Below are 27,008 nucleotides of genomic sequence, written 5' to 3' on the forward strand. Positions count from 1 at the left end.
CCAGGTGAGCCAGAGACCCGACACAAGGCCTGCAATGTGGGGATCCTTGGAGGACCTTGGCCCCAATCAGGCCAAAGCAAGGGCTGACAGGACAAGGCTGGACACCCAGGGGGCCTCCCGTCTGGAAGCGAGATGGGTGCAGGCCTGGACTGGGAGCCAGGATCCCGGGTGAGCCGACTTTCAGGCCAGCTGATTGGCCATGTGTCTCCTCCACCCCAAACCAGTTCCCAACACACTGCCAGTGCCAATGACTCGTGTGCTCCAAGTAGCCCTGGAAGGTCGGCACTACCCCACCCATATCACAGAAAAGAAAATAGGGCTTACAGGGTATGACTTGCCCAAGGTTACACAGGGAGGGCCGGGAAGCAAACCCAGGAGTGCCCACCTCCAGAGGGCATACTTGTGCCCAGAAGCAGGATGACCTCTGAGGCTCCAAACCTCTCAGGGCCTCACCTGTCACCTGGGGGAGATAGGTCTGCCCCAGCCAGAGAGGTCCTTTGCCCATATAAATACATGGATCACTAATAAGATACTTGGAGACAAATAACCCAATTAAAGATGGGCGAAAGATTTGAAAAGACCTTTCTCCAAAGATGTCTGAATGGCCCGTTTGTACACTGGAAGATGCTCACTGCCTCCGCCTTCAGAAAAATGCAAAGCCAAACCACAATGAGAACCACTTCCTACCCACTAAGATGGCCTGAAGCAAAAAGTCAAGATCACAAGTGCTGGAGAAGATGTGGAGAAACTAGAACCCTCAGACACTGAGTCAGTAAAATGGTGTGGTCACTGTGAAAACCAGTTTGGCAGTTCCTCAAAAAGTTATACCGTGTGACCCAGCAATTCCACTCCTCGCTATCAACCCAAGAGAAAAGAAAACCCATGTCCACATAAAAACTTGAACACCAATGTTCATAGCAACATTATTCACAAGAGCCAGAAAGAAGAAACAACCCCAAACCCATCGGCTGATGAACGGACGAACAAAACGTGGTGTACACACAAAATGGAATGTTACTCAGCCATAAAAAGGAACGCAGCGCTGACACACACTCCAACACGGACGGACCTTGAAAACATGGTGCTGAGTAACAGAAGCCAGTCACAAAGACCAGCTACCATGTTTCCCCGAAAATAAGACCTAACTGGAAAATAATAAGCCCTAGCATGATTTTTCAGGAGGACATCCCTTGAACAGAAGCCCTAATGTGTCTTTTGGAGCAAAAATTAATGTAAGACCCAGTCTTATTTTCAGGGAAACACGGTATTATATGATTTCATTTACATGAAATGCCCAGAACAGACAAATTCGTAGACACAGAAAGTAGATTAGTGGTTGCCAGGGCCTTGGGGGCTGGGGGGAGGAGATATGGGGAGTGACCGCTAACAGGTACATGTGTCTTTGGGGGGTGAGGAAAATGTTCTGGAATTAGATAGAAGCAATGGCAGCACATTCCTGTGAATATACCAGAAACCACCGAATAGTACACTTTTAAAGACTGAATGTTGTGGTACGTGAATAATATCTCAAAGCTGTCACTGAAAAGAAAAAGTCTCAGCAGAGCAGCACTTCTGCAGGCAGAAGCTCCAGGGGGAAGGGAGCCTATCCTTTGCGGGGTGTGCAGAGGACTCAGGGTCTCCTAGGGCCGTGCCGCCTCCCATGACCCAGGTGCCAGGCCCCACTTGTCCGAGTCCAGACCTGGCAGGCCCAGTGGGGTGGGCAAGAGGTGAGCAGGGCTGGCAGGCACTGGCGTGTTGGGATCCGAGGAGATGACCTCGCCCGGCTTCTTGCCCTCGGGTCCCTCAGGAATCAAGTCCGGGGTGCTATACTTCCCATTGACGTGCTCAAACTCCTGAACCTGGTCCAGTGGGAGGGTAGGAAGAAGGAAAGTGGTCACAGTTCAGTTGTGAGGGCCTCAGAGCTGCCAGTGGGACTGGGGGTGTCCCAGGCTTGGGGTAGATGCCACCTCTGCATGAGGCTGGCCAAGCCAGATGTACTTTTAACCACAACCCATATTCCAGACCCCACCCCAATCCGTTTCCATGTCCTCTGCCTTGTGGCCCGTCATCCTGGCCTCCTGCCCCTCCCCCCCAACCCCCATCCAGAGAGGCATTGGGGGCCATCCCTCTGGCCTGGCTCAGACCCCAGGCAGCTGTGTGGCCCAGCACTTGTCCTCTGCCCACTGACCCCCTGCAGGAGCACGCCAGGGCCGCGGGAATGTGCCAGGGAGGGCCCAGATAAGGCCGACTCACCCACCTTCTTCCTAACTAGTGACATGACTCCGATGCGGGTGAGAACGTGCTGCCGCGAGAGGCCCTCCCGGGGCACGCCGTCCGCGAAGGTCTCCGCGCCATCAGCCCCCGGCTCACACAGGTGCCGCATGAAGAGGGACACATAGGCTCTGGGGTGGGGGGGGACTGGGGCTCAGGGAGTTGGGGGGCAAGGACCCTCTATGAGGGCTGGCAGGACCCCCAGGGACCTCCTGGCTGGGATTATCATCCATCACCTGCCTCCCAACCAAGCCTGCTGCCTGAGGCCCCCAGGGAAGGACAGAGGGGGCCTCCCCTGGCAGGGGAACCTCTTAGGACGGCCTTTGCCCTGGGTAACCCAGATCCTTCTTGCCCCCGTTCACACCAGCTGCCCTGGCAGAGGTGGCTACCCAGCGTTTTCTGTAAATCAGCCCTGCCCAGGCCTGGACCCCAGCCCCCAAGGACCAGACGGCAGTTAATTTTCTGGACGCCCATAGCCTGGTGGGAGCAGAAACACTGCCCGTCGTGCTGGCTCGCACATCTGGAGCCTGCCCACTCTGGGGTGGGCGGCCACACCCTGGGCCACCAACTCCGCCCCTTTACCTAAATTCCTTCTCGCTCTTTCCTCGAAGGTCCCGCACCAGCCAGTGGGAGTTGAAAGCGTCCTGGGGGGGCATGCCCCAGCGCATGATGGCATTCAGAAACGCCTTCCGCTGTCGGGCATTGAAGCCCAGCACCTGGGCAGGGCAGGGAGCGGGTGGGGGGCAGAGAACTCAGGGATAAGGGGAGGAGGCAGGGAGGGGACACAGAGAGGGCAGGCGCCTCCAGCTCGGACAGGACACAGAAGGTGGCGCCCAGACCCCGCATCTGTCTCAGCCCCACCTCTACCTGGCATGTGACCCTGGGCAGGACCCAGCCCTCCCGCCTCCTGACTGTTCTCCATACCCCAGGGGTAGCAGCAGGGGTGAGCTCTCTGTCTGAGGGGGACAAGATAAATCAGGAAGGGGAGGTGGAATGTGGGGGTGCAACTGGGCCCCACCTCGATGTTGCCACCAACGCGGGCAAGAAGAGGTGGCAGGGGCTTGTCCCTGTCACTCTTCAGCTGCCTCCTGGATTGTCGCCGACCACCTGGGGAGCAGTCCCGCCACAGCCTTTCAGAGGGGCCCAGAGCATCCTGCCCCCATCCCATCCACCAACTCCCCCAGGACAGTGGGACCCCTCAGGATGATCTCCGAAGCTGCCCTCGAATCTGTCCTGATGCCCCTGGGGGTACCCCCGCTGGCCATTAGCTCCCCGACACATGGCCTGGGCCCCAGCCCACGGTCACCAGCACTGAGACTCACTTTGCCCTTCCGGCCTTTCCTCAAAGTCCTCGTCCTCATCCTCAGAGCCAATGGAATATTCAGACTGATTGTCCGAGAGCTCGTCCTGCCACTCTGGGGGGCCCGGCAGAGGGGTGCAGAATGAGCTGTGCAAGCAGAAGCCCACCCCGAGGCCTCCACACTCTGGGCCACGCCAAGGCCCCACACCCCAGCCCAAAAGCAGTGACAATGAAAATGGCCACCACGTACTTCTTCCCGTGAGCTCACTTAATAATCCCACCAACCTGACACTATTTCCCAGGGCGTTAGACTACCTCATCCGTGTTCTACAGAGGGGGAAACTGAGGCTTGCACAAGGTCACACCCTGGCAGTGAAGTCACTGGACCACTACCCACCTTGTCCCCCAAACACCCAACACCCCACACCTGTCCCCAAGCCCCCCTTCTCCAGGAAACCTCCCAGCTCAGGCCGTTCCCCCACAGCTCCTGCTGTCCTGCCCCCAGGGCTTCCTGCCATGCGATGCCCTCTCCAACAGGCCAGAATCCTGCCCACCAGGCCCTGGCCCTCGGGCACCATGCAGCCCTCCCGAGCCTGCACACTCACCCTGGTCCTCCTGGGAGGCGTCGTTGTAGTTCACTTGCTTGCGGATGCGCTTGCCTTTGCCCAGGTTGCGGGCCAGGTCCTCCTGCTGCTGCTCGTAGTGATGCCGGAGCAGCTTCTCCCAATAGTCGGGGTCCACGTTCTCCTCCTGCTTGATGATCTCCCGCTCCACCTCCTCCTGGGACACAGGAGCCAAGGGACTCAATAATGGGGGGCCAGCTGGTGGGCGTCTCTTCCCCCAGGGAAGCCTCATGCTAATTCCACCACACCTCACCTTCTAGGGGCTCAAGAACAAACTGAAAAGCCTGCCTATTCCAGGAAGCCTTCCCTGGTCACCCCAGTGCCAGCTGCCTCCCTCTTCCTGCCCCTGTCACAGTCATTCATTCATTCATTCATTCACTCCCCAAGTATTTCCTGGCCTTGTGCAGGCACTGGGGTACAGAGTGGAATAAGCCCCACCCCTGCCTTCAGGGGACTCCCGGTTTCAAAAGGAGAACCGGCACACAAAAGATCAATTAGCACCCAGGGTCTGCGTGGAAGCTGAGGAGGAAGTGGAGAAGGCCCCCTGGGAGAGACCCCTGGCTTTGGGGGACAATGGGGCTTTGGGGGTGGAAAAGGAAAAAGGTGCAGTGGGTGGAGCGCAGGCGTGTCCTGGAAGATGGAGTGTGGGGGGGCCTGATACAGGCCCTGAGGCACAGAGCGGAGGGGCACTGGGCAGGGCTGGGAAGGGCTTGAATGCCAGACCCCTGGACAGGGCTGTATGCAAGAGGATCAGCGGATTGTGGTGGGGGCGGGGCGGGGGCGGGGCTGGAGCCGCGCGGGGCGGGGCGGGACGGAGCGGGGCGGGGCCCAGGGCTTACCACGCCGTCCTCCTCGCGCACCACGTACTGCGCCACTTTGAAGGAGCTCAAGTACTCGTTCATGTTCTGCAGCTCCGTGTCGTCCGTGGCATCCTGATTCCGGTCCAGCAGCTTGGAGATGGCCGCGTCGTCATAGTGGATCACACTGCTGTCCTCCACGTCCTTGTTGTCACCTGGGGGCAGACAGGGTGCAGAGTGGGGGGACAGACGGGGCCGCGGGGTCCCACCGGGACAGACTGCTGACCATGGTTCTTCCCAGTCGCTGACAGGGGCTGCAGCAGAGAAGCATGGTGACCCGAGTGCGGAAGCCACACTGTAACAACCCCACTGCCCACCCACGGCCGTCCACCGGCAAGCAAGTGGGAGTCCAGGGGGGTGGGCAACGAAGCCCAAAAAACACAAGCGGGTGAAGCAGAGTGAGGGGAACCCCTTCCTCTCCAGGGGCAGCCGCCAACGCACAGGAGGAACTGGGGGCTGGACTGGCCCCTACCTGGCGGGGTGCTGCCGTGCTTTTTCTTCATGCTGGCAGCCAGCGCGCCCCCTTTGGAGGACTGGACATCAGGGATGGGCGTGATGGGCCTCTGGCCCTGGGACATCATACCTGTAAGGCAGAGGCGGAGGGGCTGCAGGGCTGGGGGGCAGCACCGAGTCACCGCCCTGGCCCTGCCCACCCTGGCCAGCAGTCAGGGAGGCAGGAGCAGACGAGAGAGGCTGGGGGCTGGGGCAGGCCCTGGGGTGGGGTGTCTGAAGCAGCTCCCCCACATTCTGTGGCCCTGGACACCCACCCTCCACGTCGTCCTTGAAGAGCTCCTCTGTGCCAAACTTCAGGATGTCGTCCAGCTCCTGCTTGGTCATGGAGCCCGACTTGGAGCCGAGGCCAGGCCGCACCACCAGGTGCGTCAGCATCATCTTGCGCTTGGCCACCTGCGTGATGCGCTCCTCCACTGAGGCCCGCGTCACGAAGCGGTAAATCATCACCTTCTTGTTCTGCCCGATGCGGTGGGCTCGGCTGAAGGCCTGGAGGTGACCTGCAGCTCAGCACTCAGGGCGCCACCGAGGGCTGGGGCCCAGGGCCAGGCGCCACATGGGGGGTGGGGGCGTGCCAGTGTGCTCGTGAGCGTGTTCTGCGTGGGATGGGCCGCAGACTGTGTGCAGATGGGCACGCACCAGGCTCGCTGTGCTCACTTCCTGACTGTGTGTAGTCTCATGTGGGCCTGGGCTCCTGTGCAGGTGTGCAGGGGGCTGTGAGGGGCAGTGGGCTGGATGTAACAAAGGCACATGGGACTCACGGTGGTGATGGGGAGACGGGGGCTGCACCTCCTTGGGAGTGAGCCAGTAATGGGACTGCAAGCCCACGTGTTGTAGACACACAGCCACCATGCGAGGGCTGCGAGGCCCGGAAGCTGCCCTGTGTGACGAGGACATGCCTGAGGCCCTGTGCAGTGGGTCCCTGCACGATGTGACTCAATGTAATTATCTGTGTGGGTGACTGGGCATAGATGCACACACCTGTGCCTGAGATATGTTTGTGTTCCCCCTAAGAGCGTGAGTGTTCAATATGTGTGTGTGTGTGTCCCAGCCCCAAGTGGGGTGGCCAGGGGACATCAGAGTATATCTCTGCTCCCACAACCTCTAGCCCCCCAACCTTCCCATCCTCCCTCATCAGCTTCATTTGCCCCCTCCTCCATCTCTCCCTCTCCCAAGCCTCCAACAGGCCTTGTCCCCCCACTCTGTTCTCCTTGTCCCCTCCCAAACTGACCCCCCCAGTGTCTCAGGACTGACTCCCTCATCCTGCTCCCCTCCATAGTCTTGGTCCTGAGGGTGATGGGACAGAGACCAGATTGCTGTGTGTCCTTGGACACATCCCCTGCCCTCTCTGGGCCTGTTTCCTCCTTTGTACAATAAGGCGCTAGAGGGGCAGGCAAAGCCTCCACTCACCTCCCAAGGCTCATCTTGGGGTTGAGAATCCCCGGGGCTGGCCCAGGAGAAGGTGAAGTCCTGAGACATTGGGCGGGTGAGGCCCACAGAACTAGGGGCGGTGAGGAGCCCAGGGGGTTTCGGTGTCAGAGCCACAGACCTGGATGTCATTGTGCGGATTCCAGTCTGAGTCGTAGATGATAACTGTGTCTGCCGTGGCCAGGTTGATGCCCAGGCCACCCGCCCGGGTTGAGAGGAGGAAGCAGAACTGCTGGGCCCCAGGGGCTGAAGAAGAGGGGTGGGTAAGGGGCAAACCCAGAGAGGTGGGGGTGGGGAGAGGTGGACGGCAGACAGGAGGGCAGGAGGGGAGACAAGTGGAAAGCAGGGGTATGAACTGTAACCCCATTACAGACAAGGGCCAAACCTGCACTCAGTGAAGCCAGAGGGGGCCTGAGTCCAGTGTGGGGACAGCAGCCCACCTGAGCCCCACTTAGCCAGCTGGGCTCTGAGCCCTGGCCCAACAGGAAGAGCCAGAATGAGAAGGAAGTCAACTTCCTAAGGCCAGATGAGCAAAAACCACACTGCAGTCAGTAAATACGGACAGAGCCCCTGATGAGGCCCTGGAGAGCTAGGTCCTCTGAGCCCTCCCGGCTCCCCCAGCCCATGATGCCGTCAAGGCGGCCAGGACCACTCAGGGTCACAGCTCCAGGGCCCGGGCCGCCCCACACAATTCTGACTGGTTTTGAGGCCCATCGGGGCCCTTCATTAAGTGACCTGGGACTGACCACAGCACCCACTAGAGCTACAAACAGGTCCCGATCTGCCCGAAGCTTCAGCCACTCCCGCTTGCATGTGTGGCCGGGGCCATGTCTAGATGTGTTGTACTTGCTTTACATCTGACATAAGTGGGCAACAGAAATTGCTGCTTGGGGCATTTGGGCAGTGGGGCCCCAGCCCTGTTCTGAGGGTGGATGCCAGGAAAAGGCCACGAGCCCCAGGGAAAGAGCCCGGGGCTAACTGCTGCAAATGTGCCACTGAAGAGGCACCGGTCCAGCTGACACTTCCCCACTGCACATGCTTCCTTCACTAAGAGCTCGCTGCTGGCCTCTCCGCCCTCAAAGAGCAGACTGGCAAGTGTGGGAGTGTAGCCTTGCCTCTTCCTCTCTCAGTCCTCTAGGCCTACAGGGAGCTTGCACTCAGCTCTGTCCTACACCACTTGTTACTAGTGGTTTATCTGGTGTCAATATGAGAAGCCCACAGGAGCAGCCAGCCCCTTGGCACCAGCTTCATTAATAACAGAGGTGATACCTCTCTCCCCCTCTGCCTTTCTCCTTGTGCTTCAGTTCTGAGCAGGTGTCATTACCTGGGCCCCTTAGCACCCTGCTGGCCCTCTGAAGGTTCCATGGAATGAACTCCTTTTAGCATAAAACTAAGGGGCAGCTTTTAGGACCTAAGCACGGGTCCGCTTTCATGAGGTCCCATTCAAAAACCCCTCGGTAAGGTGGGATACCGTTGAATCTGTCGATCGCCTCTTGCCGGAGGCCTCCTGTGATGCCACCATCAATCCGCTCGTACTTGTAACCCTCATACTCCAGGAAGTCCTCGAGGAGGTCCAACATCTTGGTCATCTGCAAGGGACATGGTTTGCCTGAGGGGCTGCCAAAGAGCAAGGCCCCCCCACCAGGGCCATGGGCAGGGACGTCACGACAGGTGGGGGAGGACAGAGCACCCTGCTGAGTGAGGAGACAGGTGGGTCCCAGGCAGCATGTTTATATAAAGTCTTTTTCTATTATTCATTTAATTTGGGTTCTACTTAATGTTTTGTGGGATGTCTTTACATTCGATTTTGCCATGAGTTTTGGAATTGGGTTTGTAGGGTCCTTTTGGATGGGAGGGTTCTGTCTGCGACTTTCCCTCTGTGCTCATTTCTAGGGGTTGTACAGTTCCCTCTACTTCGTCCCTCGAGGCCTCAGCCCAGAATCATGTCTTATGTTGGCAAAGGGGTTGGGGGCACTGTGGATCTCATCTTCAGGCCAGCCAACAGTCTCAGCCTTGGTCAGCTTTCCCCAGATTCCTTGGCCTGCTACAGGCCGAGGGTGGGCTCAGGGCTGCTCGTGGCAGCAGCTGTTTCCAGTTGACTTTTGTGCACACAGGAGCCACATCCCAGCCTCTGGCTTTGAGCCAGTCACCCCATAAGGAAGCATTGTTAGCACCAGGACCCTACAGGACCATCAACTGTGACCTCTGTCACAAAACTAACCACAGGGTCAGATAACTGTCTCTTTACCCTGACTCCCATATAGACTATGAGTGTCTTGAGGACAGGGCCATGCCTCCTCCCGTGCCTAGCACAGAGCCTGATGTATGAAGGGATGAAGGAACACTGAGTGCACAGATGCACAAACCTTAACAGCTGCTAGCCCTGCCTCTGACCAACCAAATGCAATGCTGGAAATGCAAACTTCAGGACTGGGCTGGAGAGAGGGCCCCCTGGAGCGGCCCCCACCTCAAGGCTCTTCCCAAACCAACTCCAGGGCCCTATGTTCACGAGAAGCCAGACTGCAGACGTGAGGGGTGGGGCTATCATACCAGCCAGGACACGAAGGCAGGCTCTACACTGCTTCAGGAGCACACCCTAAGAGGCAGGTGGTTTGTATAACCAGTGTGGCCTGAGTGCCTTGAGCTTGGCACCCAGCCAGCTTTCCTTGGCTGTGTCATGCCAGGGCACCGAGGAATGACCTGACATGCAACACACAAGGAAACAGCACCAGCCCTGAGGGGCTGCCAGCAGGTGGTGCCCTCAGCCACCAGGGGCAGAAGGCCCTCTGCGGGGGGTGGAATTGGAGCTGGGAGAGGCCAGGCAGCCACCTGGCAGTAACTCACCTGGGAGAAGATGAGCACACGATGCCCTTCATCCCGCAGTTTTTTGAGCATCTTCTGGAGCAGCATTAGCTTCCCTGAAGACTTGACCAGGGAGTTGCCATCATAGGAGCCATTGGGCAAGACAGGGGCCTCCTGTAGACACGGCAGAAGGTGGAGCATGGGGGGGGCACCCTCTCCTCTATGGCTCTGCACCAAAGAGGCCCCCTAGGAACGGACAAGGGCTAAGCACCAAGCCCACGCCCAGGTCAGGCCAAGCTCAGCAGGGGCAGAGGTCATACACACCCAGCACCACGGTCCCAGGCAGGGCTCACACTTGCCGGCCCTGCCCTCTGTCTCCCTGCTGCTGGCACTCCACCAGGACCAGAGACATCAGTGAATGACAACTGACACAGCGAGCATTCTGCTAAGCCAGCTTTCCCAGTAGGAATGTGGCCTGGTCTCCGCAATCACTGTAGGCCCCATCCAAACAAGGCTGACCCCTGAACCCCAGTTGGGTAGAAGGTCAGTGAGAAGGCCTCTGCCATGCCAGAGCTGTGAGAGCAATGTGGGCTCACCCAGAGCACGGCCTCCCACCCCTGACTCTGCACTGGCCTTTTTGTTGAGGGCAGGGGTAAACTGTGGAGGGTTTAAATCAGAACCAGAAGAGCAGAGATGATGATGACGTTGGCTAACGTTTCCTGAGAACTGATGTGCCAGGCTCTCTGTGAGGGCATTTTATGTGTACCACCTCGTCTGGTCCTCACCCTTCCAGGTAAGTGCTATTATTGTCCCATTTTATAGAGGAAAAACTGAGGCTCAGAGAGGACTTAACTTTCCTGAGACCACAGGGCTAGAGCTCGGTGTATAATCCAGGGTCCAGTCTCTCCCCCGGGGCCTTCCCGATTCCCTTGGCGATTGAGTGCAGCCAGGTCAGCCCTCAGAACCCTGGCCTGGGGGGACCTTGGGGTGACCCACTGCCCCCATTACTTTATGGGTCACAAGGAAGGGCAACGGAAGGAGAGATCCTGCCTAAGCAGTGGACAGAAGCAGGCTTTCAGAAACTTCTGGAACAATGGGGACTCACATCACCTTCAGGTCCTCATACTCAGGAAGGACTGGGGCCTGATGACCTGAGCACCTGCCACAGCAGCCAGGGGCACGATGGCAGCCAAGGACACTTAACACGATGGCCACAGGGATCCTTCCACGGCAGCCACGGGTCCTCCCACAGCAGCCACGGGACCTACCACGGCAGCCACCGGGAAGAGGTAGGGATGGTTGCAACACTTCTTCAGGTCCATCATGATATTGAGCAGCGACACCTGGTTCCCGCCCCCCTTGGAGTTCAGCGCCTCGAAGTTCCGCGTGAGGATGAACTTGTAGTACTTCCTGCAGCGGGACACCAAGGAGAGGCAGCTGCACACACCCAGCCCACACCGGCCTCTGCAGGGAGGCTGGGCGCGGGGGCCAAGCACCCATTTACAGACAGACAAGGGCAGCCCTGAGAGGTGAAGCCACAGCCTGGAGTCACCGAGCAAGTTGCTGGGGACACTGGGAGAACTCAGGCAGCCCAAGACCCTGGTCATTGAAATCGGAAAAAAGGCCTCAAGAAGGAAGTGTGTGCAAAAGGGCCTCAGCAAGGCTGAAGAGCCCTCCCACCCACCTGGGAAATGGCCCAGGAAGGCCAGGTGGGGGCTCTTTGGGGAAGGGTGGCCGAGGAGACAAGCCCAGGGAGGGTGCGGCGGGCTGCTCCAGGGCAGGCCCCCATGGGCCGAGCCCCCACTCACTTCTGCATCTGACTCAGCTCCACGCGGACGATGAGCTCGGTCTTGGCCGGCATGTTCTTGAACACATCAGCCTTCAGCCGCCTCAGCATGTGCGGCCCCAGCAGGTCGTGCAGCTTCTTGATCTGGTCTTCCTTGGAGATGTCAGCAAACTCCTCCAGGAAACCCTCCAGGTTGCTGCAACAAAGAGCTCGGATGAGAGACAAAAGCAGGAGACGGGAGCAGGCCAAAGCCCCTCTGCAGGGGAAGTCAGGACTGTGGTGAGGGAGCGGCCAGCCAGCCCCCTGCCACCTGCCAGAGGGTCACAGGAAAAACAGGGGCTCTGAGGCTAGATCCCTGCCCTGGGTGTCCTTTCAGTCTCCATCTCTGCCTGTGTCACCCACACATCACAGCTCTCAGCCATACACAATACCGTTGTAGCCACAAAGCCATCCTGGACATGAGCTCTCGGACGCACTCACCCATTTTACAGATAAGAAAACTGAGGCTGATGGGTGCCCAAGGCTATATGGCTCAGACTACCCTCTAATCTATATATCCTGATTCCAGAATCAGCACTCCCACCTGAAACCCCCATTCTGAGCAGGAAAATGGGGATTAGGTGAAGACAAGGAGGCCAGGGAAGGAGATTCCGCTGACCAGCACTCAGTCTTTGTCCCCCTCTGTTGCCCATGTGGTCACTTTAGGTCTTTGCGGAGGGAAAGAAATGAGCCAGGGGAGTAGGCACAGCGACAGGAGCCCTGGAGGACCCCAGAGGTCATCTAGGGCAGAGCTGAGGAAAAGTCAGGATTTTTCTAGAGTTCTCTGCCTGTGCTGGTGCCACATCCCCTCCATGCAGGTAATTTGAGGTAGGCACTGCTAACACTCCCATTTTACTGATGAGAAATCCAGGCCCAGCGGGCATCCCCGCGGATGGACCCTGGCCACCTGCTGCCCTGCCGCCCGCTTTCTCGGCCAGACCCGCTGGCTCACTTGAACCGCTCTGGAGTCAGGAAGTTGAGGAGATGGAACAGCTCCTCCAGGTTGTTCTGCAGGGGCGTCCCCGTCAGCAGCAGCTTGTAATCGATCTTATAGCTGTTCAAGACCCTGAAGAACTTAGGGGAGAACAGGGGCCGTGAGGGGGCGCAGTGGCAGCCCGCGCAGGGCGGCTCGGGCCCAGTCAGCACCGCCTACCTTGGACTGGTTGTTCTTGAGCCGGTGGGCCTCGTCCACCACGAGGCAGGCCCACTCGATGGAGCCCAGGATGGCCTGGTCAATGGTGATTAGCTCGTAGGACGTGAGCAGGACGTGGAATTTGATCTGCACTTCTTTCTGGAGGGAAAGAGGGGCCTTTGGGGACAGAGCTGGGAGGCAAGCGGGTCAAGGTCTCCAGAGACAGAGGTGAGGAGGACACATGGACAGGAACACCCAGGGACCCCAGGGAGCCCCTGCGACTGAGAAGAAGACACTGGCCAATGAGCAGAGGGTTCAGCCGAGGCCCAGAGCACTCACCATCCCCGAGAGAGGTGCTTCTGAGAATGGAGCTACCGCCATCACTACACTCAGAATGGCAAGAGCTGCCACGTACGGAACGGGCTGCGTGGGGCAGGTCCTGTGCCTCGTCCTCACTTACACTTCTCTCATGCTCACAAGCCAGTCCAGCTATGTTGTCACTGTCCCCAGCTACAGCTCATGCGGTCTCGGGCTGGATAACTTCCCCAGGTCCCCATGGCCCACAAATGGCAGAGCCAGGATTCAAATAGAGAAGGAGACCTCACACTTAGGGCTTAGTGCTCTGCAGTTCTGATTTGAAATTCTTAATAATGTTACTGTTGAATCTGTTTTGTAAGACAAGGCCCGTGGAACAATGGTGTGTGTGCCGGGAGCACGGAGCACAGGCCCCCCCCTCCCTGGGGCAGTTCCTCAGCCCCCTTCCCAACGAGGGAACACTGCCGCCCCTGCCAGGGCTGGGCATGGAGGAGGGGGTGCTCACCCCGCAAGTATCCCCCAACTGAGGAAACACAACATCAGCAAATAAAAAAAATAGCAGGGCAGGTCAAGAGAGAGACCACAGAAGGAAAAGCCATTTCCTGTATTTCGTTCTGCACTGGGCCTCACACATGATGGAGTCCGTCCTAGCCAAACGAAGCTGGCCCTCCAGCAACCCCGTAGGAAGGGATCAGAGACGGGCAGAGGGGAGCCTCGGGGCACAGGATTTGCCTAGAGGCGGTGCCTGGGTTTGCACCCAGCCTTGCCCTTTTGAGCTAGACCTTAGTCAAGTTAATTAACCTCCAGCCTCAGTCTCTTCACCTGTGAAAAGGGAGCAATGCCGTCCACAGAAGGAATGCTGTGAGGATTAACAGAGCTAAGTCTATTCCTCAAAAAATTACATGGAGAATTACCATATGTTCCAGCAATTATGGCATAGACCCAAAGGAAGAGAAAACAGGGACCTGAACGAATATTTGCACACCTGTGTTCACAGTATTATCCACAATAGCCAAAAGGTGGAGACAACCCAATGTCCACAGGCAGAGGAATGGATAAATGACACGTGGTCTATTTGTACAAAGGAATATTATTCAGCCTTAAAAAGGAAGGAGATTCTGACACATGTGACAGCATGGATTAACCTTGAGGACATTATGCTCAGTGAAATAAGCCAGTCACAAAAGAACAAATACTGTGCAACTCTACTCTATGAGGTATTCAGAGTAGCGAAATGCACAGAGACAGAGAGCGGAATGGAAGCTGCCAGGGGTTGGGGGAGGGGAGTGAGTGTTTAATGGGGACAGAGTTTGGGTTTTGCAAGATAAAAGGGTTCTGGAGACGGATGGTGGTGGTGGTTGTACAACAGTGTGAATGTACTTAATGCCCCTGAACTATGCACTTGAAAATGGTTAAGATGGTCAATTTTATGTTTATGTGTATTTTACCACAAGTTTTAAAAATAAATAAGAGCTGTGTCTGTGGAGAGTCCAGCCTATGGCAGGACCCCAGTGTGAGCTCAGCGACGTTCTGTGACTAACTGGCCCACAGTCACCTCCGGGATCACTAAATCACCCCCTCATTCAACAGTCACTGGGCATCTCTGGGGCCACAACTGTTCTGAGCCAGTGGAGAAACTGCGTAAGCAACTCCGAGGAGCCCAGGAGATGACCCACCACCCGCCAGCCCCTGCACTGCAGACAGCTTGAGCACTATTCCCGAGGGCCCGCCGCGGCCAGGCACTGTCCGGAGTGCTTCTCCAAGTGTGGTCCGGGGACCAGAAGTGTCTGGGACTTTGTGCAGCCTCAGGCCCCCACTGGAGCTGCTGGACTGGAAGCTGCCCTTCAGCAAGGCCCCTGGTGAGCCATGCACACAGGAAGTCTGGGAGGGCCTACTCATTCAACCCTCCATGGCTCTGTGCAGTGGATCACTTATGTGCAGTTTACAGAGAAGATGGAGGCACAGAATGACTTGCCAGAGGTCACACAGCTGGTGTACAGGGTGGAACCGTGTCCCCCCAAGATTCCTATCTACCCAGAACTGCAGATTGGGACCTTATTTGGAGCCAGGGTCTTTGCAGGTGTAATTGGTTAAGATGAGGACAATGGAGTAGGATGGGCCCTAAAATCCAATACTGGTGTCTTCCTGAGACACAGACACAAAGGGGAGACTGCCATGTGACAGTCAAGGCACAGCCTGAGTGATGCCACAAGCCAAGGAATGCCTGCAGCCCCAGAGGCTGGAAGAGGCAGGAAGGATGGATCCTCCCTGGGAGTCCTCAGAGAGAGCGTGACCCTGCGACACCTTGATTTCAGACTTGGTTCCAGAACTCGGAGAGAGTGAGTTTCTGCTGTTTTACACCCCCACCTCCAGTCTGTGGTGCTTTGTTTCAGCAGCCCCAGGACACGGACACAGCTCGTAACTCTGCCAGCCGCTGGCCCCCACAGTCGCCAGCGCAGAGAGACCCTGAGGGGATGGACCTCAGGGCCCTGTGTCCACGGGACAGACCAGGCACCTCTCCAGGGTCCTCCCCCGGGAAGAGGGGTGCTCACCTTCATGCGGAACACTTTCTTCCCACTGCGAATAGCGTTGTCCTCGAAGGAGAACTCGTTCTCCCGGATCACAGAGCGGCTCTCCTTGTCCCCCGTGTAGGTGACCACATAGAAGTCGGGCGCCCACATCTCAAACTCACGTTCCCAGTTGATAATGGTGGACAGGGGCGCACTGACCAGGTAGGGACCCTTGGAGTGCCCCTGGATGGGGAGACAGATGCCGTGAGGCTGCCTGCCCAAGGCCAGGGCCGGCCCCCTCCCCACCGCCCGCCCAGCCCGCACCTCCTTGTACAGGGAGTAGAGGAAGACGATGGTCTGCACCGTCTTGCCCAGACCCATCTCGTCAGCCAGGATGGTGTCGGTGCCCTGGGCCCAGGAGAAGCGTAGCCAGTTGAGGCCCTCCAGCTGGTATGGGTGCAGCGTGCCACCCGTGGAGTCGATGTACCACGGCTGCTTGTCAAACTTGACCGTGGGCTGCCGGGAAGGCAAAGGTTCAGACACACCCTGAATCATGGGCCACCAGAGCCCAGCCTGCCATCTGCACACAGTTTCTTCTGCCTGGAATTGTCTTCCCACTTCTCTCATTCCTGCTAACTTAATCATCCTTCAGGTCTCAGCTGGAACGCCTCTTCCTCCAAGAAGCCCTCCCTGACTCCTAGCCTGGCTTAGATGTTCCCACTGCGTGCTACCATGGCAGCCCAGTGCTACTCCTATCTGGGCAGTTTCCCAATTGTTAGGTTCTCTGACTTTGAGCCCAGGTTACGGGCACTACGCTGGTCCTGATCAGCACTGCTCCCTCTGAGTCCCATACAGTGCCTGGGATACAGGGGGCATTTACTCAGCACTCGTTTGATGCACGCCTAGGGTGCTTCTTCTGCTTGACCCAGAACATCACCCTCCTTACCTCTTTTATCCTGCAGCTCAAAGCCACCTCCCCCATGAAGTCCTCCTGATATCCAGACCCATTCCACTGCCCTGGCATCCCACAGTCCCAGGCCAAACCCCCATGTTCTGTATGTACACGCCATGGGTCCCTGGGAGATGGGCACTTCTCGAAACGGGGCCAGGGCCCTTGTCCCCGCAGGGCCAGCCTAGGACCAGATGCTGGCAGACACCCCAGAGAGGTTTGCTAAATGAATAAAAGTCAACCTTCCACTCTGACAAGTGCAAAACTCCCAGGGGCAAATTGGGGGTCTCCTCCCAGTGAACAGGTAAGAATGATGTGTAATTCACATAACAGTTGTGGTGCCCCTGAAGTTAGAGAGGCTTTTTGATCTAAACCCTGGTAATTAGCTCATCTAAAGTAATGTAAATTCATGAGCCAAGCAGAGACTATTTGCACCCCCTCCCCCCAGTCTGAGCAAGGATAACCCACATTTCAACTCGCACAGGAAGCCAAGGCCTCAATCCCCTAAGAGCTGCCCCTTTTCCTGAGGCTGGGGGACCAAGACCCCAGGGTATGAGCTCTGCCCTGCAGGGAAGAGCTGGGCCCTGTCATCCTCAATCCCATCGGGTGCCCCTGGCATTAGTGGTCTGAACTGCAGGGCCCCTGGCAAGTCCCCGACTGCACAGGCCATGAAGGCCCAAGGTAGAGTCTGCTGGAGAACATAACTGGCCCCGCAGCCAAGCCTAGGGTGACAGGCCTTGGTGGCCCACCATGCTGCCCTGCCCCCCCCAGTCCCCTGCTCACATCCACAATCGGTGTGTCCGGTGGCTTCTCCTGTTTATCATCCTTGAGCTTCTTCCCCTTCTTGACCAGCCTCTTGGGCAGCCTGGCGTCCTCTCCCAGCATCAGCTCCCTGGGGAAGGGCATGGGGTGCAGGTGAGCAAAGCTCAGGCTGCAGGAGGCGTGCCCTGGGGAACGGCCCGGCCCAGCGGCCCACCTGTGGCCCCAGTAGGCTTGCTTCAGGTTGTCGTAGTAGGGAATGTCGATGTCGTCAATCTCCCAGGTGCACTGGTCATAGGGCAGGTCTTTCCACTTAATCAGGTAGTGCACGTCCCCCTTTTTGTCAAAGCTGCAACACAGCAGACACATGGGAGAGGGGGGCGGGTCACTCGGGCGGCAGCCAGAGTGAAGAGTCCAGGAAGTGCACCTTGCAAGGTGCAAACCCCCCACTCCCACTGTTCCCTGGAACCCTGGCCCCAGGCAGGAGGGCACAGAAGGGCAGAGAGAGGAGGCGGCTTGCCCCAGGCCACACAGCTAGTGAGAGGGAGGGAGGGAGCGGCAGGGAGGCTGTGCTCACGGAGGAGCAGAGCCAGCGTCCACCCCTGGTTGGCATCCTGACATGGTGTGTGGACACCAAAACTCTGAACTTCTGAGTTGGACAGTTCTCTCCCCTGACCAGGGGTCTTTGTTTTCTAATTAAGAAGTCAAAGGCCTAGAGTGGCGCCCACCCTGGCAGGGCAGTCTCCACAAAGCACACACGGACAGGATTCCTGCAGGTGGAGCGCCCTCTTCTGGCGCCCCCGGAGACACGGGGACCTGATGACCAAGCCAGCAACACAGCAGCATGCTCCAGAGAAGCACCATGCACTGCAGCTTGATTCTGGATGCTGGGAGGGGCCTGGGGCCTCCCACCCAACCTGAGTTGATCGGGACCAAGCCCAGAAGCACTGCAGGGCCGGGAATATGGCTCCCCGAAGTGGCAGTGGCAGCGACGAGCCTGGGGACCATTAAGAGAAAGACCAATCCCCAGTCACCATGGAAACTGATGGATTTTTTTTTTTTCTCAATAAATAATTGGTTGTTACTCATATCTCGTTCTGGTAAAAATTCGGGGGGTGGAGGGGAGGAGGTAAAATTCACCTGCCTCGCTTTTGAGGCAGGGAGAAAAACTGCCATTTTAACATGAAGTTTAATAAAAGTAAAAATCTGTGCATCAGTCCAATGGGAGGCTTGGGTTCCCATAGGAACTGACCTCCGTTTTAAGGGTCATTCTCAGTGAGGGCTGGGGATGGCAAGAGGGGATGTTTCACAGTCGAGGGGGCAGCTTTTTCAAATTCTCCCGCCCCTCTGACCCCTCTGACGGAAGGAAGCCTGCAGTAGCCAGCATTGGCAGGTTCCCTTAGCCCCCATAACAGCCTTGCAGGGTGCTCGCATTATCCCACTTTACATGACAAACACAGGCACAGAGCCCAGAACGTGGGAGCCAGGATTGGAATCTCAGCGCTGGCCACGTTCCTAACCTCTGCTCTACCCAGCTGCTGCCTGAGGATGCCTGTGGTCTGCCGGCCCCCTAAGTCCCTCCAATACAGCACCCATGTGTCCAGAGGTGGCAAGTTCAAGGTCCCGAGCCTGCAACTATGCAGCAAGCGCTCAGGGCCCCACTCTGCACCCACCTGTCGGCCCCCACCAGTTCTCTAGCACCTGAGCTCCCACCACCCACCAAACCAAAGCCAGACTCCCAGAATCCATGGGCCTCCTGCCTCGGCCCCTTCCTCAGCTTTCTGTAGCCTCTGATCACTGTTCCCTGGGGACTTTCCAGATTGCTCAACAAAGAGTTGTCACAGGGGTGCTTGGGTTTGGAGCAGTGGTCAAGGAGGCAAGTCCTGCCATCAGACAGCACTGGGTTCAAATCCAGGCTCTACCGCCTCTTGGCTGTGTGACTTTAGGCAAGGGGCTTAAACTTGCTGTGCCTGCTCTTGAATCTGTAAAACAGAGACAAAAATAAAGCACCCACCTCTTGGGGTAGACAGTGCTCAGTGCTGCTGGCTGTTGTCATAAAAGAGGGGCAAATGGGACCCTCCAACAGGTATCAAGCACTAAGTTCAGCAGGAGCCCAGGAGCACCGGATGTGGAACCACTGAGTGGCCCGCTCTGTGCTAGTTTCACAAGCCCATCATTCATTTGCCCCTTCGTATTTGTTGTGACTCTGGAACTCTCCTCCCACCACAAATGTGACGTGCGTGCCCGCGTGTGTATGACAACCTCTCCAGGTAGACAGTCAACTCGCCGGCCGTGGGGGCCCTCGGCCTCTTCCTGATGCCCCCACTGCACCCTCCGTGGCCCTGTGCCCATTCCACAGAGCCACGGAGCGGCGCGTCCCAGCTGCGGCACCACCTCCAGTGGGACTCAGGGCCACACCCCGCCGGCACTCACCTGTGGTTCAGGATACGGTGGATCATCAGCCACTCGGGCTTGATGCCGTAGCGGTAGAAGCGTTCCTCCATCTTGGCATAGAGAGGGTCCTTGCTCTTCCTCTTCTCGCTCTTGCTGTCCTCGTCACCGGAGCCATAGTCGAAGGGTGGTGGCTCGTCCATGTCATTCTTTCTTTGGTAGTTGCGATACATCACCGTGTGGTACAGCTCCAGCTGTTCCCGGCGGGGGCAGAGGTTACGAGAGGGAGATGGGCTGTGGCTCCCTGTCCCGACCCAGCTTCCCCCCAACCTCCAGCCAGGCTCCCAGGCAGGACAGTCCTCACCTTCAGTCTCCCCCTCCCCAACTCCCAACAATGCCCCTCACTCAGGGGCTGAGCCTTAGCACGGCCACACCTGCCCAGGTGCCTCACCTGAAGCTCCTTCACCCAGGAGCAGTGCCAGTAGGAGAGCCCAGCCCACTTGACAAAGAACTCCCTCTCCGGGAGGCCCTCCAGGGGCTTGGGTGGGGGGAGGCTGGGCTCCACTTCGGGCCCTGACAGCCCTACCAGGAAGGGGGCCGGCGGCTCCGTCCACCGCCAGTGCAGGATCCGCTGGACTTTGCCCTTCAGTGGGGGACACTGTGGACAGAGGAGAGTCCCCAAGTTCAGGGCTTAGCCCCAGGGCCCCACCCTGAGGCTCCCGTGACAGCAGGCAGGGAGCTGCACTGTTCCCCCAGTCAGACAGCACCCCTGTGACTCCATGACACAGCCCTGTCCTCAGGAGCCCGCGTGTGCTCTGTACACAGGAGACGGGCAATGAGGGTCTGCACGTGAGCACACACACGCGCACACGTGCACACACGCATACACGTGCACACATACACATGTGCACATGCACACACACGCATACACTCCACACATACACACATGCGCACACGTGCATACACACAACAGAAACCCAGATACACGCGGGTAACCAAGGACTGGCCAGAGCACAGCCCAGGACCCAGAGGTGGGAGAATCCAGCACTGGGGGCGCCTAGGGGACAACTCAGAGCATGGGGGCATTCGATGGCTGGGGGGCGCCAGTGGAGGGTGCTCTCCTCTCCCAGCAGAAACTGAGGCTCCAGCCCCAGGGGACTCCTACCCTCTCACCACCCCCAGCCCTGCGACAGGAGCCAGGTCCAGAGTGGGTCTGAGTGGACAATTCTGCCGTTGTGTGGCCTTAGGCAAGTCACTTTACCTCCCTGAGCTAAGGTTTTCTCATCTAAAATTGGACTAACAAAAGGACTGATACTTGCAAACTCAGTAAGCGTTAAGGGATGCCTGATAAACAGTGGCTGTGTTGGTTGGTGAGGATTATCACCACCACCCGTCTCTCTTTTCATAAAGGCTCCTTTTTCAGGTTTCGGGTGAGAAAACTGCATCTGAGTCTTTAGGGAATTGTGAAGCAGAGCAGGTCTGGGTGAGGCAGCGGGCGGGACTCCGGACGAGGGGGCACCTGTGGTGGGCGGGGGCTCGGACCAAGGCTAGTGGCTGGCAGGGCGGGGCCTAAAGGGGCGCGTCTTGGGTGGGGCCTGAAGCACCGCAGGTGGGCCGTCGTGGGCGGGGTGGTACTGGGGAAGGCGTGGCCTGGCGTGTGGTGGGCAAGGTCTGTGGGTCGGGCGGGGCCTGGGCTGGCGGAGGCGGGGCCTTGGTGGGCAGGGTCCTGCCGGGCAGGGAAAGGCCTGGCCATGATGGGCGGGGCCTGGCCGGCGGGGCGGGGCGTTCGGCGCGGGGCAGGCAGAACACTCACAGTACAGCGCGGGCAGAGCCATTCACCGTTTGGGATCTCGGGCAGGGGCGGGTTGAGGCAGTGCAGGTGGTAGGACGAGGGGCAGGCGTCGCAGCAGAGCAACTCGCCACCGTCCTTGCACACTCGGCAGAACTCCATGTGGTCGTCCTCCTCTTCCTCGCAGCCGCCCTCCTCCTCCTCCTCTTCATCGTCCTTCGGCTCCCACTGAATCCCCTCCTTCTCCTGCAGAGAGAAGTACAGATGGAGGCACCCTGGTCCGGGACACCCTCCACCAGGATGGGACTCCCTCCTCCCACTCAGCACCTCCCCACGTTCTGCCCCAACATGACCCGCGCGGGTGTACAGGGAGCCAGGCACAGGCCGCACCCCACCCAGGGTCTCTGCCAAGGGCTTACGCAGTGGGGACAGCTCCACTTGCCCTCGGGAGCCTTCTCCAGCTCTGGATCCAGGCAGACGAGGTGGTAGGCCCGCGGGCAGGTGTCACACAGGATGATTTCCCCTCCCTGCTGGCACACCTCACAGTAGTCCTGGTGGTCAGTCTCATAGCCATCGCCATCGTCAGCTGGGGAGGGGGCACAGGCAGCCATGCACGCCGTGTCTCCACTCCCAGTGCCCAGCCAATCTCCACCCCAGGCTGCACGGGCACATAGTAGGTGCTTAACAGATGTGGGATGAATGGATGGTGGGGAGACAGACGGGGTGAACCAATGTCAAGGGAAATGGCTAAGGGAGGAAAGGGGTGAAGAGATGGATAAAAGTAAAGTAGGAAAGGAGGAGGGATGGAGCGAGGGAGGATGGGTAAGGGAATAGGGATGAGGGATGGGTGATGGGTAGAGGAGTGGATGATTGAATGGGTGGATGGCGGATGAGGTTGCGGAGCACTTCCTTCTGCCCGCTCTGCTAGTGCTGATGCCCTGGGTGGCTCACACCACAGCTCTGGAATTTAGCCTCCCTGGACCAGGACCCTCCCCTCCTGACAGCAGACCAGGGTGGCTGAGGAAGCACAGGGGAACTGCCTGGCTGAGGCCAGGAGCGGCCGAGGCATAAGGATGCCTCCCCGCTTCCCGCCGTGGGGCCATGGGAACCCTGCAGAAAGGAAGTCCTACTCCTCTTCTTCTTGCGTCTCCTCTTGTTCTTCTTCCCCAGGGCTGCAGAACACTCGGAGCGCACAGAGGCACTGTGGATGCTGGCGCTGTCGAAGTCTGACTCTTCCCGTTCATCTTCCTCGCTCTGCAGGGGGTGGGGAGGGCTCTGTAAGCCCAGAGCCTGCCCTGGGAGCTCATCCCAAGGGCTTCCCTGGCCTGGGCAGAGGGGGTGTGGGGCAGGGCATGGTGCTTGCCGTGGTTCATCTTCTCTCCACCTAGCCAGAAACCCACCAGGCCAACCTGATGTCCCACCACTGTCCCCAAGCCCTGTTCTCCAGCCCTCACACAGTTCCCACATTTTCTACTTCAGTACCTCTCCCTAGGCCATGACCTCCGCCCTGCCAAACTCCAAACTCCTACACATCCCTCAAGAGGAAACCCTAAAGACGCCACCCCCAAGAAGCCTTCCCAGATCCCTCCTTAACAGAACCTGTTGCACAGCCTGTGTGCCAGGTCTGACCTGTCCCATCTGCCTGTCGCTGGCTCTCTCCCAGTGTACTTGCCCAAACCCGTTGCAGACTGTGAGCCTCTGGAGCAGGGTGGACCACGGCTGAGCAGAGAGCCTAGACAATTAGTGTGTGCTCAACAAATATTTGCTGAGCTGACCTGGTCCACCAACTCCAGGCTGGGCCACACCTGCTGCTCTATGCTCCCCTCCAGCTAAACTCAAGACCTGTCACTTGCCTTGACCAAGGGACAGAGAAATGGCTTCTATTTCTGACCCTCTACAGGACTGAGGGAAGGTGAGGTAAACAGGTGCCCTGTACAAGTGTGGGAGAGTGAATGTCGCCCCTATGGAGAAGCGATAAAAAGTGCTCCTGAGGTGGGTTCCCTTAGGGTCAATCTGAACCTGGTGCCAGAGCTGGCCCTGGAGGGATCAGGGCTTGAGCCCAGTCTCATCCTGCCCACATGCCACCTTCCTGGGGTCCAGCCTCCCAGCAGACATGGACGTCCAGGCCCCATTAGGACTCTGAAGGGCCCACTGGCCCTCCCATCTGCTGCCCAGATGGAGTGGCCACTGGGGACAGCAGAGCCAGGACTGAGCCCCAGATCAGCCGGGCGGGTTCCACATCCAGAGTCCAAGCTGCCAGGGCCTGGGAGGGTCATCTGAACCCCTCACCGATTAGGTTGGGAAACTAAGGCACTGCAGGCCTGCATGGGGCATGTCAAGAGTGGGGGAGGGGCAGGACCTGCCCCCAGGCCAGTTCAGGGAAACGAACAGCCCAGCTTTCTTCCCACAGTCACCGGACCTTTGCATGGCACACATACGCATCACACACATGCATCTCAGGCCTGGTCATGTACACACACCCACAGACACGCTCAAGTACATGGGGTCTCGCTGTCTCATACCCACTCATGCTCACATACCCTCTCATACTCTAACACTCACACTCACACATACACTCACTACACGCCCATGTTCACACACTCTCACATGCTCACACACATGCCCGCACTCCCACACGTATACTCTCACACTCACACTCACACAGGTACTCTCACACTCACACACACACACTCACACACTCACACACTCACACACTCACACACGTACACTCTCACACTCCCACACGTACACTCTCACACTCACACTCACACAGGTACTCTCACACTCACACACACACTCACACACTCACACATGTACACTCACACGCACACTCTCACACTCACACATACACTCTCACACTCCCACACGTACACTCTCACACTCACACTCACACATGTACTCTCACACACACACACACACTCACACACTCACACACTCACACACATACACTCACACTCACACGCACACTCTCACACACACATACACTCTCACACACACACATACACTCACACACACAGACACACACACACACGCACACACGTACACTCACACGCGTGCGCACGCACACGCTCACCGAGGAGCCTTTCTTCCTCTTGTTGCTGATCCCTCCGAAGCGGAACTTGAGCCCGGCCACCTTTTTCCCTTTGCCCTTCTTCTTGGCATCCTTGGAGCCCTTGATCTTCTTCCTCACTCCAGGCCCTGAAAGGTCATGTGGAATAAGCAACATGGCTGCTCACTATGGCCACGATTAATTCGGCCCTCGGGGTAACTCGACAAGGACAGGGTGGGTTCTACCCTTGCCCTTTTCAGATGAGAAGGCGGAGGCTCAGAGAGGTCAAGCTCTATTTACAGTTACACAGCCTGTCGGGTCCATGGGGGGTGCGGGGCGAGAATAATCCAGACTCAGGCTCTGCCCTGACCACCACACTGCCCCTCTTCTCTTATACAAACGGCAGAAACACTGGTCATCTTGGGAACAGCCCTGCCCTGTCCCCCCTCCCAGGACAGGAGCTATCCCCAATGGAGCCATGGCTAGCTAGCAGGGCCACCAAGGGCACAGCCACCCACCTGTGGGCCACACCTGTGCGCCACACCTGTGCCCTGGAGGGCTGTTCCGAGCCAGGAAACCCTTCCCTAGCGGTCAGCCTCTGGGTTATCCCCAGGCCCAAGCAATGCTGGCACTACTCGAGACCACCCCCATCTCTGCCAATTCCCCTGGGAAATGCTGGCTCCCCAGTAGGCAGTAGGGTGGAGGCTGTTTTTATGGCGCTGGCCACAAAACAATTAGCCACCTGAGGAGTAATAACCCCCCAGAAGCCTCTGCCACTGGGCTTAGCAGGGAAGGTGGGGGCCTGGAGGCAAGTGGCCATATCCCGGGCTCTCCAACAGCATCTGCTTGCACAGAGGTGGGCCTGGGGGCCCAGCTGTAACCTTGGCGCCACCACGGAAAATCTATTTCAATTTTTCAGGCACTGAATAGGCAGCCCACGGAATCAATAGCTCAGCGGCTGGAGCCCGAGAGGAAATGAGAAAGCCAGGCAGGCAGGGCGGGGCCCAGGGCAGAGGCCAGCAAGGGACATGAGCAGAAGCAGGCTCTCACCCCTGTCACTCTACCCACCGGGCCCTGCAGGGACCTGGCAACCAAAGCTCCTTGGGATTGAAACAAGGGGTCCCTGAGCCCCCTCAGCCCCCCCCATCAGAATCCAATCAGCGTGCCCAGAAAGGCTGAGCTGCCGACCCCACCACCACTGAGAGCCCTGGGGAGGTTCAGTGAGGCCAGAAACCCTCCACCCAGGAGAGGTCCCTCCCCCGGGACTTCAAGTCACAGAGCGCCACTGCTGTCCCTGTTATCCCCATCAAGACACCCACCACTGAGTCCAACTTTGTATCTGGACCTCCTTCCGGGCCTCCCCAGAAGCCGGCCCTGGCCACGCCCCTGCACGACTGTTACCCCAAGGGCCCTGTGCTCAGTCAAGAGGGGTCACAGGCTAACCCTGGGCCCCTTCTCCCTGGAGATGGTGCAGCCCCAAACTCAAGAGACTTCCCTCAGCCTGGGCCTCCCCTCTCCTTTCCTCCATGCCCCAGTCGGAGGGGGCAGGGCCAGCCCCCCAAAGCTCTGAGCACCATCTCCTCCACTTATCCCCCAGCCCTGCAAGAGAGGCAGGACGGGAGCTCTGATACTGCTGCAATATAGCCAAGAAAGCCATGTGGGTCAAGGTCAGCTAAGGCACTAGGTCCTTGAGAGACTGTCCCAGCTGGCCAGCTACCCGAGGCCACAGGGCCGAGGAAGGCCCCTGCCAGCAGGGCTGGGTGCCCACCCACCGCAGCCTTACCCTTGCCCTCCTTGGTCTTGGCCTTGCGAATGGGCACAGGCTGGGGGGCCTGCTGGGGGCTGACGGCCAGTGGAGGGGCGATGGTGACCGTCTCCACAGCCGCAGCCACTGCCGCAGCGGCTGCCGCCGCCGAGCTGCCCTTGAAGGGGTTGTTGGCACTGAACTCCCGCCACTTGGCGCCCAGGACGGTCATCATTTTGGACATGGGGATCTTCGGGTTCTTCTTGGCGATGAGTGGCCTGTGTGAGGGGAGAGGTGGGAGGGTGAGAGCAGTGCCATGGAGGGGATGAGACCCCCCACGTGACCCCGGCAGGGCCCACCCCTTCTTCTCCCACACCTGGAATAGGCAGCACCAGCCCCATGCTCCAGGTTGGGAAATCCAGGCAGAAAGGAGGGGCAGGGGAGAGGACAAAGTTGAGACAGCAGTCCACCCCCAAAATGCTCCTGAGTCCCTGTTTATGGGGTTGGCAGTCTTCTAATTGATTGGGTTTCCAGATCCTGCAAGACCTAAGGGGCCAGAGCAAGGGGCCTGCAGCAGGCATCGGTGTCTTCCAGAGCTGAGAGGGGCGTGGGGGCTTAATGCTCCCTGGGACTGACTGGGACCACCAGCCCCAGGCACAGGACAAACGAGGGAGGCAGGGCCATCTGCTAAACCGGACGGGGTCCCACCATCCTGCCAGCTCTGCCCAGGGTCACTGTCAGCCTGACAGCCACG

At 58.4% G+C, this 27,008-nt stretch overlaps 1 protein-coding gene across 4 annotated transcripts in view; it reads right to left on the bottom strand.

Annotated features, from left to right (window-relative positions):
- Nucleotides 1–27,008, bottom strand: part of CHD5 (chromodomain helicase DNA binding protein 5) — a 62,044-nt gene that overhangs the window by 14,837 nt on the left and 20,199 nt on the right. For 2 of the 4 annotated variants that reach the window (XM_019746695.3, XM_019746694.3), the window contains exons 5-31: nucleotides 26,294–26,532; nucleotides 24,535–24,659; nucleotides 22,592–22,715; nucleotides 21,881–22,047; nucleotides 21,486–21,707; nucleotides 20,124–20,330; nucleotides 19,715–19,926; nucleotides 17,499–17,630; nucleotides 17,306–17,414; nucleotides 15,898–16,089; nucleotides 15,616–15,816; nucleotides 12,770–12,907; nucleotides 12,569–12,690; nucleotides 11,600–11,773; nucleotides 11,060–11,201; nucleotides 9,834–9,965; nucleotides 8,461–8,578; nucleotides 7,111–7,235; nucleotides 5,819–6,050; nucleotides 5,524–5,634; nucleotides 5,034–5,206; nucleotides 4,177–4,351; nucleotides 3,594–3,686; nucleotides 3,290–3,378; nucleotides 2,854–2,987; nucleotides 2,258–2,402; nucleotides 1,700–1,859 (exon numbers count right to left, since the gene is read on the bottom strand). In XM_019746695.3, coding sequence (XP_019602254.1) covers nucleotides 1,700–1,859; nucleotides 2,258–2,402; nucleotides 2,854–2,987; nucleotides 3,290–3,378; nucleotides 3,594–3,686; nucleotides 4,177–4,351; nucleotides 5,034–5,206; nucleotides 5,524–5,634; nucleotides 5,819–6,050; nucleotides 7,111–7,235; nucleotides 8,461–8,578; nucleotides 9,834–9,965; nucleotides 11,060–11,201; nucleotides 11,600–11,773; nucleotides 12,569–12,690; nucleotides 12,770–12,907; nucleotides 15,616–15,816; nucleotides 15,898–16,089; nucleotides 17,306–17,414; nucleotides 17,499–17,630; nucleotides 19,715–19,926; nucleotides 20,124–20,330; nucleotides 21,486–21,707; nucleotides 21,881–22,047; nucleotides 22,592–22,715; nucleotides 24,535–24,659; nucleotides 26,294–26,532 — 4,193 coding nt within the window. Of the gene's footprint in view, nucleotides 1–1,699; nucleotides 1,860–2,257; nucleotides 2,403–2,853; nucleotides 2,988–3,289; nucleotides 3,379–3,593; nucleotides 3,687–4,176; nucleotides 4,352–5,033; nucleotides 5,207–5,523; nucleotides 5,635–5,818; nucleotides 6,051–7,110; nucleotides 7,236–8,460; nucleotides 8,579–9,833; nucleotides 9,966–11,059; nucleotides 11,202–11,599; nucleotides 11,774–12,568; nucleotides 12,691–12,769; nucleotides 12,908–15,615; nucleotides 15,817–15,897; nucleotides 16,090–17,305; nucleotides 17,415–17,498; nucleotides 17,631–19,714; nucleotides 19,927–20,123; nucleotides 20,331–21,485; nucleotides 21,708–21,880; nucleotides 22,048–22,591; nucleotides 22,716–24,534; nucleotides 24,660–26,293; nucleotides 26,533–27,008 lie in introns of those variants that run through there. The other 2 variants (XM_074334185.2, XM_088790065.1) reach the window with 2 other exon arrangements.

Source organism: Rhinolophus sinicus, chromosome 14 (genome assembly GCF_057876585.1).
Source record: "Rhinolophus sinicus isolate RSI-liver-muscle chromosome 14, RSI-T2T, whole genome shotgun sequence".
NCBI classification, from domain to species: Eukaryota; Metazoa; Chordata; class Mammalia; order Chiroptera; family Rhinolophidae; genus Rhinolophus; species Rhinolophus sinicus.